At 39.3% G+C, this 17009-nt stretch overlaps 1 protein-coding gene across 7 annotated transcripts in view; it reads right to left on the reverse strand.

Moving 5' to 3' along the window:
* raw (NDT-like domain-containing protein raw) overlaps positions 1 to 17009 on the reverse strand; it is a 51522-nt gene that overhangs the window by 2700 nt on the left and 31813 nt on the right. For all 7 annotated transcript variants that reach the window (XM_028308590.1, XM_028308592.1, XM_028308588.1 and 4 more), the window contains 6 exons: positions 13173 to 13294; positions 8061 to 8275; positions 6416 to 6765; positions 3791 to 3945; positions 1590 to 1760; positions 22 to 316 (listed from right to left, as the gene is read on the reverse strand). In XM_028308590.1, the coding sequence (XP_028164391.1) occupies positions 22 to 316; positions 1590 to 1760; positions 3791 to 3945; positions 6416 to 6765; positions 8061 to 8275; positions 13173 to 13294 (1308 nt within the window). The remainder of the gene's footprint in view (positions 1 to 21; positions 317 to 1589; positions 1761 to 3790; positions 3946 to 6415; positions 6766 to 8060; positions 8276 to 13172; positions 13295 to 17009) is intronic.

Below are 17009 nucleotides of genomic sequence, written 5' to 3' on the forward strand. Positions count from 1 at the left end.
ATATTTTTTTCTCATGCTCACCTTTGAAAGGTTGCGGCGTAGAATCCTCGGTGACCGTGTAGAAGTCAGAAGCGCTCAGCCTTTCCGTCGGATCTACCGCTGCAGATCTTTCTCGAAACTGGACCTCGTCTTTCGGCGATGTGGGCGTGGCCAAAGGCGATGGGCGAGGCTTCTTGTCGTGGCGCGGGGACTCCGGGTGCGCTGGAGCGGACCGCCGGGCGGGCGCCGAGAACATTCGCGTGTAGTCGTTGGTACGTGGTATCACGTACGTGAAGCCCTCCCGTCTTAGTATCTCCTCGGGCCGCGTGCTGTTCGACTGCGGGAAAATAAATCTCGTTGAAATGGAATTTTGAATCAAATAAGACCAGTATCATGAAATGACACTCAGGTATGAGTCTCCCTTCAAAAAAGAGTCGTGTCTGTGATTGGCTCCTAAATATTAACATTGCACTAATATCACAAGCCAGAATCTCATCTTCAGATTGAATCGAATTTAGGGCGTGTCGCTTCGTTTTAAAAAACGGACCTTAAACATCCAAAAGTAGTTTACACACCTATTTTGCATACTTTATGTGATATCCTATCACAAAGATATGGGCGATATAAACTTCCTGTTTTATTTGATTTGCTCACGTTTTATTAACTTCAGTTCACAGTCTTTATGTTTGACGTCATACGAATTACTTTCATCCAATATCGAATATTATCTTAAATGTTAGATTAGGGCGCGATAAAATGGAAAGATATTAAAGGAAAAGCCGGTCCGTAGATATGCAACTGCTGGTCGCAAAAAAGTAGCTTTCGGTCACATCAGGGGATTATGAAGATATCTAATAAATACCAAGGTAGATCATTATCGTCGATGTAAATCGGTTAAAATCAAGTCCTGATAATAAACTTTAGTGGGAAAACCCCTGAGAAGTGGATTTTATTGTTATACGCTCTTAAGGGCGAATATAAGATGCCTCATAATAACTATGAGGCAACATGATAAGTAAGTACGATGAAGTAATTTATAGTTTCCGTTAAGTTATAATTGGCTTTGTGAAAGATAAATGGTCAATTATTATTATTTAACTTCGGTATTGTAATTTTCTGATATTTACACTAGTACATAACTAACTAGCCTAAGAAGTTAACTACATAGTGTATATTTCAACGGATATGACTGCGTTTAGATTATTTTTGTAGTACATAGGAACTTGACAACAGAAAAGCTATACCCAGTTACTCGAGCATTACTGGTCGGGTGTCATTGGCGACCAAATTGTAGATCCTGTCTATACTCGTAGCTTGACTGCCACAAATAGCTCAAGTAGTAAAGGCCAACTTTCTCCCGCGTGAACACAGAGTCGCTGCTGCTGTGACGTCACGCGGTGGCCGCGCCGCTGTCTGCCCGGTTACCGCCAGTAGCCGTTGCGGTGACTACTGGGAAAGCTCCAACGAGGTAGCGAGCGAGGAGTCGCTGCTGCTGTGTGATGTTACGTAGTGGCCTGCAGCCGCTCCAGCCGCCGCTCCGTGCCCGGCGTGAACACGGAGTCGCTGCTGCTGTGTGACGTCACGCGGTGGCCGCGCCGCTGTGTACTTACTGGGAAAGCTCCAGCGAGGTAGACGTCGTGCGTGGGCGCGCCCAGCATGGCCGGCAGCCGCTCCAACCGCCGCTCCGTGCCCGGCGTGAATACAGAATCACTGCTGCTATCTGATGTCGCCGCTGTGACCGCGCCGCTGTCACCCTCAGTCACCGGCCGGTTGCCACCGTTCTGTAAAGATGTGTACTCCGTTAGTATTTGAATTATTTGGACCAAATACTTTACACAGACAAATCAAATTCATAAAATTAGGACGGTACCAAATGGTATACGCTCAGTATGAGCTGAGAAGCGAGAGCGCATTCGTCACAGCTACTAGGACCTATTCTGCGAACACCAAGAGATTCATTTGTTTCGAACACTTCGACGTGTTTTAGAGTCAACGGGGGGCTACTACCTACCGTCGTTTCTAAATTTCAGAGGTCAAACGCAAGACTTAGCATTTTAATTTAAATATTGTTTCTTAACTTTTTTTCCATAGTCGAGTTTATGTCTCTGATTCATAGAAACAAAGCGGTAAGACATTACATTGATGAAATCTATTAAGTTAAGGATCGATCTTGAACCCATTTGTACCACAAAAGCGTAATGGTCATCAAACGTGCCATGGGGATGACGCAAAGCAAGCGCCGTGGAAGAGCTCTCAGCGTCGTAACTTACGAGTTACGTCATTCCTAATCAAACGGCGTCACGCGTCGCCACACGTCCATTATTATACGGAGATGCGATCAAATGACATTTTAAAGGTTATAAGGACTTTGTATTCTGTACACGATTTTCTTAAGAATTCGCAGATGATTTTTAAGCGTATACCTATTGATGAAGATCCTGAAGACTTTTTATACGCTATAATGCGGCGATTCTAAGCAAAACAACAAATTATTTGAAAGAAAATAAGTGTAAAATTGTGAAGAAGCATTTCCAAAACGTTGTCTTATAAAACTTGTCAGAATAACAATGGGTTTTCTTTCAAACAAACATTTAAACTTGTAGAACATAGGTACAAAGTATAGCGTGTGTATATTTGTTTATAATAAATAAATGTGGCAAATCCTTGACAAGATTTACTCTTCTTTGATCTTTCTAGATTCACTATACAGAGCCAGTAATTTATATTTTACTAATAAAATGAGTGCGTAAAAGCTCAGAAATAAGTGCGAATTTGGTAATGTCATTTAACGTCATTTCCTGTTGTCTTGTATGTCATTTGTTTGAATGTGGGAAATACGGCGCTGAAACTTCCTAATGACGTTTTAGTCTTAAGACAAATGTATGTAAACCCCTTTGATTATTATTGGTTATCCTAAATAAATAAAATAACCATTGGTTAAAGAGCTCATATTATGATTTTAAACCGAAACTTCAAAATTACTGACACGACATAGCAACAGTCATCATAACTAATTGTTTTATCTTAATAAATTCGCACTTACTTATTACACGTATATTAACTAATAAACAAGTGAATAACGGCTATTGTTTTTATTGTGACTCAGACCCCGAAAGGTTACCTAACACTAATCAAAATTCCCAATTTAATTTCAACTTTATGGGTTAATCAATAAGGTCACCAATCAATAGTTGACGTAATTTTTGGTAGGATGAAATGAACCATGATACCAATTTGATTTAGAAGTCACTCTGTATATCTATGATATCACTTTAGGCTAATGTTCGACATTCCTGATTTCGATAAGTGATAAAGAAATAATTTGCAATTTAATTAAGTTAACTTATGATTGTCGGCGTACCTAAATACAGATAATCTAAGTATTGATAAATGAAATATTAGATACATAAATATCCGCTATTTAAGCGAGGATGTGAACTAATCGTTTAGTATTAACGTCACAGTTATTTTATTGTATGTATATCCGATTAGGCAACGCAAACTTATATTGTGGATTAATCTTAACAAATGCCTAATCGCTTTAAAAATGTTATTGTCTATGACGTCACAATCGATTCTGCTTATTGCGTTTGCAATTTCCCAGAAGTGTAGACGAAAATAATACGTAATCATCGTTGTGTAAATAAATCAATAAAATTATTTATTATGTTAAATATTACGATAACAACATCTTCGCGAATAAAGAATGCGCCTGACTCAGTAATCTCTTTAATCTAGAATAATAAACATTTCAAAGTTCGCGTGTAATCAGTGCCCACACACTTTTGGTGTGCGTAAATAGAATAGTTACCTTAGGAATGAATAAACCGAGCTTCCTGCCGTACGCTTTAAGTCGCGCGTTGCATACGTGTAGTCCGTTGGTCTCCCGGACACTGTCCGAAACGCGTTCGCCCGCATTTCTTTCTGTCCGCGCCTCCGCGTCCGGCCCGTTACGATCTTGACTCTCTGGAGACAAAAACATAAATATAAAACATTTAGAATTTAAATATCATAATGGGACTGATTTCATGCAGCTTTATATGTCAGTGTATCTCTTGCCATCACAGTGAATGGAAATACACTAGAAGTAAAATTTTGGCTGTCAAAATGAGTGATAAATTGCCATATTTTTCCGCCTGAGTTCAACAATGACGGATGTGTGCGTTAAAATTGTTTATACATTCACTTTTCTGCTTTTTCATTTAACAGCGTCAATATCTACTGTTTTAAAGAAAAAAGAAATACAGGGATTTTTATGCACTAAAAAAATGTTGGTGCTTACACAAAAAGTGACTTGCGAATCCATATAAACAAAACTGGAGATAAACTTAGCAAGTATTGAGCTTACTCATATTTCTCTAATTAGGTAATACAAACATTTTGAAACAACAAAAATAGTTCATCTAGTCACTTTTTCAGTGTAATTGTAAGATAACGGGAAAACAGTTAAAAAAGAAGTAATAAATTTAAACACAGTCATAGACAAAATAAATAAACCTTCACACTCAAGACAAAATTTAAGGAAGGAACAAACCAACCGGTGACTGTTCCTTCAAGGAACGAATGAGACGAGCGATAAGATAATGCTTGTTTACAGCTGTCATGATAAATGTTACGCATATATGAGTAGTCGTAGTAACCTATTTACACCTACGCGAAAACCCCAAAATAAAATAAAAGGGCAATAAAATCAGCGTTGCAAAATCCAACGAAAGCGAGAGAAAGCTTGACAACGAAAATTAATTAAAACTCAAAAATAAAAAACTGTAATTATTATGAAGTAGAAAGTGAAATGATCGATGGTACTAGTATGATACTACACACAAGCGCAATAGTAGGCATCCAATAGCATGGATCAGTGTGAGTATTATTATTTTGGATGTAAAAACGAAGTAGCCTTGGTGACCAGTCATATTGTACCACAAACTGATATCTTGCTATCTGAGGTTGATTTCATGGTTACGCTTACGACCGCAATACGGAAGAATGAAAATACAAAAATATTTTGTAGTAGGTAATGTAGGTATACTATCAGTGATATACAGCTACGTTATTACGTATGATGCCTCGAAAACACTAGTGGAAAAGTGTAGCCAGAAATGTCGTACGATATCGTCCGATTTTGCCTTACTCCGCAAAAAAGGTGTGCATATAGAAACGCCAGTTTATGATGAAAATCAAAGGGAAAACTTTTCTTTTGAAAATAGTGCAGTGTATGTAGGAGGTATGTATTATGTTAACGAGTGCGTGTAATGTATACGAGTATGCCTTCATAATAACACCAAGGTAGAAGGGCTCCGGAGGCTCTATCTATACGATAGGCTTTAGTTGGATGCCTATATTGCCTATCGTTGAGCTTTTGGGCGATTTGTTTTCTTACAACTAACAAGTGTATCGACCATAAAAAAAAAGTTTCACTGCCCGCCCGCGCATCGTAAGCGTAAAACTGAAACGCCTCACAGCTCGCTTTCGCTGAAACGCAACACCGATCTTACTGGCGTGATGTAATGGAGTATGGTATTTAGTTGTCAGTGCGTCACGCACCGGGTGCTAGCCTGTCGCGTAGCGAGCGGAATACGCGCCGCAGCGCGGCCGCGACGCCGCCGCCGCCGCGCCCGCCCTCGCCCGCCCGCCCTTCAACAAACACACCCTTACGACCCGCCACCGTACCGCCACCGAGCATGTGAGAACATCGCTACGTCACTACCACCCGTATTCACAAACGATGCTTGCTTAAGTGAAGCAGCAAATCGAACGCACAGCGTTGAATAGAGCTCTGTGATTGATTCGTGTGCTACCCTGTGCGTCCACGCGCACTGTGAGACCTCATAGTAATGTTTGTGGACGTCACGAAAAAGGTGTGTTGTCGCTAATCGATTGTTCTTTCAATGCCGCGCGAGTTGAACTCGCGAGGTCGTAACGTTTGACATCTCGTGAGTCATGCAAGTAAAGGGTGAAGAATTTTATGGATCGTAGGATATAGTAGTTTTATTAGAGAACTGTAAATCAATAAGTATTACTGAATGGACACTTATGACGATTACCTACATTTATTTGATTTGAGAGTTAAATATTGGCAAATTTTAATTATGCTCTTCAGCAGGACAGAGTTTTCTAAACTTGTAATTCGATTTGGAAAAACTCTTAGACTACGTCACCGCTCAGACTTTTAGTTAATTACCGCCCGTTAAGCCCCTGGTAGCCAAGATATTGGCAGTTTACTATTGACCAAAGCCATATATTTGCCACAAAAAAACTTGGCCTTGCATGTTATGTAAATCTATGATAAAGTAAAAAGTGTACAATAATATGACGTAAGACTTGCAGAGCGTTCAATCATTTGACCGATAACGATTTTCTCACGAGCGTGAAACGTGGATACTTCGCAAAATGCATTTAATGTTAGGATTAGTAGTGTAGTAACTCAGGTACTTACCAGGGTCGGCGGCGAGCTCAGCGACCGCAGCGCAGAAAGTTTCGAAATCGACCGCGTCGGTACTTGGCAGGCAACTCTCCGCCGCCTCGCGGGAGCACTTTGTGACGTCCCGCAACGCGTCGACTGCTTTCGTGCGAGGCAAAAGTCCGTTTCTGCCACCCGCCGCGTCGTAAGTCCTCTTCAAACGCCGTATGGTGTACCCTAACAAGTGGCGAGGATGCGTACGCGCGCCGCGTATAACGGACCGCGCACACAACAAAGCCTTCTGTATGTCTGTGAACACCGGCAGCCCTCGCCTCTCCACCGCCTCTTGCAACGTCGCCCGAGCGCGCGACAACTCAACGTATTCGCTGAAACAAATAAAAACGAGGTTATCACATACATATTTATCGCTTTCGCTCAAAGGGTGATTCAATTTTCGCGTCTAACAAGTGATGTCACCTCTGCAAATACTTTAATGGTCATACAACATCAATTTTATCATTCGATCGTTGCAACTTATACACTGTGGTTTAACTGTATAATAAGAAAATAAATAGATACGGCTATAAATCTACTTGATTTATACGATCAGACGCGTGTACAGTTATACTGTAATACACATTTAAATATCGTTAGGTAATAATAGCTTGATTTCACTTTCCCAGTTTGTTTAACTGATTTTTACACAGTTCCGAAATGGAGCTAAACAGTAAAAAATACAGATTGTGTTGCTTGAACTCTACTTTATACTTATGCAAGTGATAATTTTTATATGATTAGCAAAGAAATAATTCTTATGAAGAAACATTTAGAAGGAAATTGCATTATGTTCGTACCATTTTTGTTAATTATTTAGCTGTTCATATTTTTTAATATCTTATAATTATTATGTGCCAACGGCCTACTTGGCCTATATTTTGAAATATTACTTCCAAGATTATTATAAGAATCATAACTTTAATTAAAGTTATGTGGCATGTTGAACATAACTTATACAAGAGCAATATTGAAAAGATTGATGATTATAATACTCATTTACCTAGTTCGCTGGCATTTATTATAACTGGTTAGATATTCGAGATAAATGATCATAATATAACTTAGTCATTTCGTATTTTCGTTCATACATTATCAATCAAGTTTTTCAACTATGACAGTTCAAAAGCACCGTTGTGACTATTGTATACGTCATTGTGGTGACGATGTTGATTGATAAGCCCTTAAGTGGTTCTAATGATATAAAAACGTGTGTCATGCTGATGATTGATGCAAAATCAATAATGGTGTTTTTATAGTCTTGCATTATGTACTTACATTGTAGTTTAGCAGTAGATTGTCGAGTATTGAGTATTTTGTTACAAATAGTGATTTGGTGTTTGCAAAAATTCTACTGATGACATATTTGCCATCAGGCAAATGTGCATAAGATCTCGCAGACTGTTTATCGGCCGATATTTTGGTCGGCTTCTAATTTGATTAAGCTTAGCGCTACCGCTGCTAAGTTAGCCGCTTCCACCCTCGCTGCGACTGCGCGCGTTTCCGAATCGAGTACGAAGAGAAGTGCCCGCTTGTCGATTTCGCTCGATTCTACATTTTGACAGCTTTAATCTAATGTAATACCTCCGAGAGATACAGCTATGGAAATGTTAATAATTATACTAACTGGTCAGTGATCTTCTCCTGGCCGATGGTCTGGTGGCGCGAGTACGGCCTGAGTACCAACAGCAGAGCCGTCGGCGCGGCCGCTGCTAAGTGCGCCGCCTCCACGCTCGCTGCGACTGCGCGCGTTTCCGAATCGAGCACGAATAGAAGCGCGCGCGCCGCCGCTTTCGCTCGGTGCTCCACTTCGATCAGCTCTGTCGACCAGTCGTCCACTTGCTGTAAAAGATGACTAAGTTAGAAAACGTATTCGCATCTCTCGTACGAGGGCTGCACTAAAAGTATCGGGAATGGAATATTTCCACTGTTCCAGTCATATTAAAATCTATTTAATTGCAAACTCCAGGGTTTTAAAAATCGTATACCATTTATTTATTTAAAAAAAGATTCTCGGTCGTATCACAAGGTCTTGTCAAACTTGTTTAGTCGTTGAGAAAATGGAATTGACTCGAGAAAATTCAAGAGCGATGATTTATTATGACTTTTGAAGTGGTTTAACACAAAAACAGTGTGTTGACCGGATGATTTCTGCATTTGGTAATGAAGCCCCATCCAAAACCACAATTTATCGCTGGTTTCCTGAATTTCAACGTGGACGTGTCAAGCTCAGTGATGATCCCCGTCAAGGTCGTCCAAAAACTGCAGTCACCTAAGAAAACGTTGATGCTGTGCGTAAGCTGATTGAAGAAGATCGACATGTGATATACCGCGAAATTCAGGCAACTTTAGACATTGGCATGAGTCAAATACAAATAATCTTGCATGAACAATTAGGTGTAAAAAAGTTGTTTTCCCGATGGATACCGCATTCGCTCTGTGAAGAGCAAAAAGCGGCTCGCGTTACTTGGTGCGTCAGAACTCTCGGGAGATTACATGCAGGATCCTCAAATGCTGTATACAACATCGTATCAGGTGACGAATCATGGATATACGCGTACGAACCCGAAACAAAAAACCAGTCACGAGTTTGGGTGTTCGAAAATGAATTAAAGCCAACAAAAATTGTTCGTTCACGGAGTGTTGCAAAAAAAATGGTGGCCACGTTTGTCTCCAAAACCGGCCATGTTGCGACTATTCCTCTTGGGGGACAAAGAACGGTTAATGCAGATTAGTATGCTAGCATTTGTTTGCCACAGGTCGTTTCTGAACTCCGTAAAGAGAACTGCAACCGCCGCATCATCCTCCATCACGACAATGCGAGTTCTCACACCGCTCACTGAACAAAAGAGTTTTTAGAGCAAGAAAACATAGAATTATTAGTCCATCCGCCGTACAGCCCCGACCTAAGCCCTAATGATTTCTATACTTTCCCTAAAATAAAGAATAAATTGCGTGGTCAGAGATTTTCATCACCTGAAGAAGCTGTGGAAGCCTACAAAACGGCCATTTTGGAGACCCAAACTTCCGAATGCAATGGTTGCTTCAATGATTGGTTTCGTGTATGGAAAAATGTGTCAAAGTTCGCGGAGAATACTTTAAAAAGCAATAAATACATTTTTAAATAGTAATGTTGTTTCACTTCCTTGATTCCCGAAATTTTCAGTGCCGCCCTTGTACCCATTGCTGTATAGGATCAATTCCTGTATAGGATCTGCAACATGACCGCTTATAAAAACCCAACCAGTGAAGGCCAAGTTTATCCCAAGGGGATGCTAAACTGTTAACTGATATTGGACTCGCAACAAAATTAATGAAGATAATATTATAGAAGTTCACGATAAATATCAATTTTAGTAAGTTTTAGTGCCGAATCGTCACACAAAATTTGTTTTGTAATAAGTGATACCTACCATCAAGGTTTTCCGAGAACTTACTTCTATGTTTCTTTCCTTTTGTTTAGTCAGTGTCTGACTAGAAACACAAAAAACGTGAATCAACTGTCGTGTAAAGGTAAGACAGTAATTCAAAACAGTTTATTTTATAAGTCTATTATGATAGAATTGATGCAATTAAATGCATATTTTTTGCTTACATTTTTTTCAAATATTTTGCTACAATTATATCTGAAACTACTCTAATTGGAAATAAGAAAGCGCGTTCGCCTGTCACACGCTCGAAGAGAGCGCACGCAAACGTCCAACTTAGTTACGTATTTCGCAAATAAAAGTAACACCAAGCAACTGGACTTGATAAGTATTCCAGTTAATTGATTCATTGATAAAACGATCGATCGATAAAATATATCTATCAAATTACATCATTCCATTACTTGAAAATCTTATCAAAGTAAATTACATCTTGAATTCGAAGATTTAAGTGTTATCAAGAACAAACGTGGGATATCTAATGTTGCATGTATAGGACCAAAACACGTTTAATTTTATCAGGCAAACACACATTATCATCTATCATAAAATAACAATGGAAAATTAATTGAAGACGATATAGGTAGCGTTAATTTGCGCAACGTAAGGTACTGTCAAATTGAATGCGAGGCGTAGGCGAAACGTTACTTACAACTTCAAGTTACAGCGCATACGCTTCACAAATTCGTTAAATATCAGTCTTGTAAAATCAATTGAAGAACGACGATTTTTTTTTTTATCCACAACGAGGAAGCTCTTGGCCTGTATCTCACCTGATGGTAAGTGACGATCAGGCTGAAGGTGGAAGCGAGCTTCACCCGGAATCCTCAACCACGGAGGAACTGGCTATCTTACCTCTAACTGCCGGAACACAACAATGCTGTTAACATTGTTGTTTTGGCGACAGACTTAGGTAAGATGGTGGTAGCTAGCCAGGCGGACTTAGAACAAGCCCTACCACCAACCAAACCGAACAGAAAAATCTGCCCCCACTTGGAATCGAACCCGGGACCTCTGCGTCTGAAGCAGGTGGTCTTACCACTAGACCACAGAGGCGGTTAAGTAGATAAGTTTATTTCAAAGTAAGACAACTTTAGTTATTATTAGAGCTAGTATTACCAAAAGTATTTCGATATCCGGCTCGCCTAGCGCTTGCTTCGCGTTGATTTTGACTAAGGTTTTATAAATGTCGTGGCTATCGCTTTAATAATCTTGCCTCAAAAACTTGCTGCGGAATGCCGTTATTATAATTAGCTAATTATGAATCCACCCACATAGTAACACCTAATACTGGGTGATTGTCTCCTACATACATAATACGCGATGAACTCAGACTTCATTATATTCGGATATTAAAATAATGTGTTTTGAAATTTGATGTCCTATATTTTATGTTTTGATAGAAAAAGCATGATATCAGTTCGTGTTTTTCTGACATTGTGTTCCAAGACAAGCTCAGCGTGTATTCACAATTTATTGTTCTAATATCTATTCTAATTCTAGTTCTAATATCTGGACATCCGAGCTTTACCAGAAATGAGACCTTATTAATTACAATATTGAGTTGATTTTAGTCTACTTACTTACATCATGTTAATGTTATCGTTATTGTCTTTTCGACAAAGCTATTAATTTATTGCACGTATGGAATATTAAACGAACGGACACAAAGTGCAAACGGGCAATTCGCTAAAAGTTATACAATCATAAAATAGTAATGGACAATAAAGCTACGGCGTAAAAATTTAATTGTCTATGACAACCGTATGAAGTTGTAAACGCAAGTCATAGGTGGTTAATAAATTCATCAATGATGTGTTCACTGCGGGCTAGAATTAGCGAGTGGTTAAGAGTTCGCTGGCATATTATTACGCACTAGTACTAGCACTAGCACAATGCGATTATCGCAAACAATGCTCCGTTATGATGTACGATAATGACTGACAGTTAGACGTGGTAGGGTTGCCAGGTCCAAAAACACAGAAGCCAGACTCTGTGCTTAATTTGGCCGGACATTTTACCCTAACGTACCCCAGGGCTTGAATTCGCGGAAAATATTCTTTATTTATATGTTTTTTTTTTCTAACTAAAGAGTTGTTTATTTTGTTTAGTTTGCACATAAGGCCCTGCAGCCACGTAAAAAGACTCGTCCGTAAAAAGCCAAACATAGCCGGACACCTGGCAACCCTAGACGTGGTTGCTTACTCTACACGTGGATACGTCCGTTGTATCACACAGCTACTGAGCACTACTAGACGCAAGATAACAAAAAATAATGAGTATGTACCCTAAATATTAGCATGTATGAATGAAACCCCAGGTCAATGATTTACATAGTTAACAATGCAAGGATCAACTCAAAGATTACAATCACAAAAGTATAAAAGAAGTACGATTCGACAGTGGTTAGGCCAGTTACACACCGCGATATTTTGCAGCGATTAAAAACGCGCTAGTGTAGTCTGTAGTTTAAATGCAGAAGTTATTATGAATAACAAAAATATACTTAGAAGTCATAATTAAAACGGTTTAGCACTAAAACTAGCTCCGTTGTGGCTGCTGATGAGTGAGTGATTAAATCACGTATGTACACATGACTGCAGTTGCATTTCTAAAGACTACAGCCACTGTAAAGTGACTGAATCACAACGTGTAGATGGCCTTAGTGACCTAGTAGATATAAAGTTTTATTACAATATTTTACCCTGATCATCCGATGTTTAAACACATACGTAAATCTCAACTGATTGTTAAATTGATAAATTATTCATCGAATGTAAATATGTTGGAAATGATACATCCTCATGCATCATCATGCTTAACTCCTTAGTCTCGATACGCAGCAGCGGAAATTAACCGTCACAGATAATGTTGCCAGTTTACTGAAACTCAGTACTCGGGGCAAAGAGTAGAAAATAAATCAGGACTTTAAGTTTCATAATATCTGAATTGCTTTTTTTCAAATGGCCAGTTATTGACTTTTTAAAAACGTTTCGTTGTATTTTCACTTTTTTCTTTTATTTGTGCTTATTAAAATTTGATGTTTTTTCAGATTCAAATTCAAATAGTTTATTCAGTACATAGGCCCTTTATAGGGCACTTATACACGTCACACGTGAGTTACGATTACTCAGAAATAGGGCCATTTCGTGTCCCCATCAAGGGTAAATTGGGTCCCGCGGAAACGGGACACCGCTTAGCCATTCTACAGTAAAGAGTTGTGATGGGGTTATTTTTCAACAAAAAAGTCAAAGCTTGATATGCTGTCCTTATTTATTAATATGCGTGTGTAACGGTAAGGAGTAACTCACCGGGTTAAAGTATGTGATGCCCATCTTCTTCAGCATCGGAATGGCTATGTCCGATCTCCAAGTGGTGGGGTTGCAGGAGCCTCCCAGGAACACCTCGTACGGCGGCGGGGACGCCTCGCTGCCTGCGCAACGCAACAAGTCAACCATATGCCTCACAAAAACATAATCTACGAAAGGTGTAATGGATTTTGCACTTTCAATCTTTAGTGTAAGTTAAAAACGCATTGAGGAATTTGCTTAAGTATGTTGGTATGACACGTTCCAAAAGATATAAGTGCGTAATGGATTTGGAAGTTTGAATTATCTTTAGGGTAGGGTTGAAAATGCATTGATTTGAGATTCTGTGGTGGTATGATATGTCCAAACAATGAAACGATACTCAAAAGGGCAATAGCAAATATATGAGGTTTTTAATCGTATGGGATGTAGCTGCTGAGGACTCGGGTTCAACCCTGGTGTCAGATCTATTGACCTGCAATAGTATAGTCTTACATGGCTCAATCAGGAATCATACTTCTAATCAGATAATCAAATTGATTCAAGCCAGCACTACCTTACTTAACCATATATAAATACTAACGGGTATAAATATTGCCTGGGAATCGAACCCAGAACCTTTGAGTCAAGAAAGTCTACTACTTAAATGAATGTTCACATGTTCGCCATATCCTGTGATTATACAAATTGATGCACATTTAAAATGACCTAAGACGTAGCAGACGTAGCAACAAAGCCTTCATAAGAGTATCGTATCAATATTCGAGTGATTATCTAACAAATCACAAGATTTATCAACTACATCAACATTCAGTGTTCAGATTAAGGCCCCTAATCCGACTTTAATGGTCACGTTATGCTAATTTACACAACCATTTGTCATTATAATGTTCTTTACATTGCTATTAGATATATGGTGATATGAGAAACATGTTTACACAGTTTGAATATAATAAATAAAGTGTAGGAGTTGCGACGGCCAGCAACTATCTGATTCTATAGACACATCTTATCACGTGTGTGTAGACCGAAACCCACGCATTTCATACTACCACCATGCCTAATGCCTCCAGTCTACGTCAATACTACGTATGAATAATTCCTCGGTTACTAGCGTAGTGAGGAAAGAGAAAACGCATTCGCATTCTAGAGCACCGACTTAAACTCGGTCATGAAATACGAGCGTCAAGAAGACGTTAAGAAATAATACTGTCATGAAGGATTCCTCAACCGCAAGTACACTGAATAGTTGACCTTATTTCTAAGATGGAATCATGGCACGCAAAAGAAGAATAGTTAATTGCTAACAATTGTAGTGCGACCGAGCACGCAACTGTGCGTGAGCTGTAACCGCGGTTTGACAGGGCACGATTACCAGTATCACTTCTCAGCTATGATGGATGGCTATCAATACAACAACGGCTGGCGCTTACCTCGAATATAATAATGAGGCATCACAAAGTGTGCTTATTTTTTTAAGACGGACACAAATATAAAAGATCAAGCTATTAATAGCAGTGACTAATAATACACCTTGGTTTAGAAAGCATCACGTTAATCCGAGTACCTACTGTGGTTCGTTCAACCAGCAGCACTCATCGTTAATGATTGATGTGTATCGGCGGCGTGGGCAGCACGTCCGCTGGGCTTTGTACCACTTACCGACACCCACTTATCAACCGATGGTTCCGTAAATAGGCAAAAAACTTGTGCTTACATTAACGACGAAGGTCTACACGCCAGGCATTCATAAATCTAGGACAACAAGCACCTACTACACTTAAATATAATTAGAGAAAGAAAATAACTCATTCATGCATCACTTAACGTAGCCAACACAATCCAATTCGGGAACCTCATTCAATGCCAAAGCGAAAACGTAAACAGAGGTGATCAACAAACGCACTGCACATCCCCTTCCTCCGCTTGCACTAACGCACATTACAAATCCAAACAACGTCCACATATTTACTAATTTCTTGTGATCTTTACGACACCGAACATTTGCCAAAATCCATAGTAATCGGCCAGCACATTTCTCACTTTTGATAAAATTAAGAGTGGGTTTCGTGAATTAATGGTTGTTTATGTTGAGATGAAAGTTGCTTTTGAGAACGACGGAACACTGTTGGACGCACTTATAATATTTACAATATTTAGAGACGCACAGGGCACTATCATAGTAGTCGGCGGCATGTTTGCGGATGTAGGAACGAGGCGTGCAGCCAGCGATCTGCGGCTCCGCACGCTGTCCACGGTCGAACGGTCGACGGCCAACTGGCGCCCGCGCAGCGCAACACTACATCCAAATACTAGCCAATTCCGCATTTTAAATTCCGTTATTCCTAAAGCAAATGCAAAGTCTTCGCCATTCAGAATATTATGGTGATGCCAAGGCTTCCGATCACCCATGAACCTGTTGTGTGTTTAATACAATCAAAGTGTCATTGAATGATTGTGACACATATCTGATACGATTAATGAAAGTGCAAATCTGAACATGTCTGATTTATTGTTCCTTGCGAATTAACTGGCGGTGTAACGTTAACCCACTTAAAGTAAAAAGCGGATTGACTTAACGGTTCATGTTCATATCAATCTTTTGTCCCTTGTTATTAGCGCGTCTCAGAAAAACAACAATATTTATAAATAACATTTTAAAAGAACGAGTCAAGAAACCAACAGCAACTATTTGTCATTTATTAATCTGTGATAATTGGGAAAAAGAATGTGGAGATATTTATTGACGTATTTTCTTAAGTAAAGTTAGTGTCTAATAATTTTAGATCACCCCATAACTACTATCGTGACAAACATTTATTTAAGGTCGATCAAAAGTGTGTACACTGAAGACTTTTTTACTTGAAGGGATTCACAAATATGGATAGGTTCGATTCGTTTAGTCGAAACCAGTTTCAAAGTAAAGACAAAGCGTTGTTTTGATGATGTCGCTTTACGGAAGTTCGCTAAAGATAAGGAAGTAAGGCACGTGTTTATAGCACAATCATTTGCAGATGTTTTTTGTGTTCACGTTTGTCGTATATATGCATTAATATATTTCTATGTTCAAATTGATCGACGTGGAGAAGAAGCGTGAACATCGCACCGATACTTCCGTGCTCCGTTTATAGTTCGCGCGGAAGACTATGGGAAGGACGATTGGCATATTTATTCACTTTATCGTGTACAGCCCGCCTTATAAGATCTATGGAATCACAAGATCGGTGATTTAAGTAAATGCCATCAAACATATCCTTATTGTCATGAGTCGACGCAAATTCTGAGTAATCATTTTATATTTCGTGTAAATCAGGCTCAGCATCTATTAAGTTGGATCTGTTTTTATACCTGTAACTATTCTTACTCGTTAGTCAGACACACCGGGGGATTGACGCAAATTCATCTCGAGGCAGCGAGTGCAAAATCCAACGACTATACAATATTATTACATAAGTTCGAAGGGGCAATTAAAAACGAGTGATGACCGTACACCCTGCGAATGTACTACGAGCGTGAGCACAATCACACCGCATACAACGTGACTGCAAAATATATTCATCACTGTAATGAATAAGCTTTAGAATAGAATAGTAAATCAGTGCAACTATATTTACTGTAAGAAGATACTAATAATACTATTAGGTATTGTCGTTTTGGCAGTGATTTTAGGACAAGGATTATGACGGCGGCCAGTTTCCGAAACAGCATGCCAAGTATTGTTTACGTGACTACCAGAAACTCACATCTTGTTTATTGTTTAACCTACTTCAGGATTTTCAGCTGTAAAAGAATTTGACTTTTTCAAGAATGGTGTGTTCGGAGGGAGTGTCAGAAGTTCAA

The sequence above is a fragment of the Ostrinia furnacalis genome, unplaced genomic scaffold (genome assembly GCF_004193835.3).
Source record: "Ostrinia furnacalis isolate ACB-3 unplaced genomic scaffold, ASM419383v2 OfSCF2450, whole genome shotgun sequence".
Taxonomy (NCBI): Eukaryota; Metazoa; Arthropoda; class Insecta; order Lepidoptera; family Crambidae; genus Ostrinia; species Ostrinia furnacalis.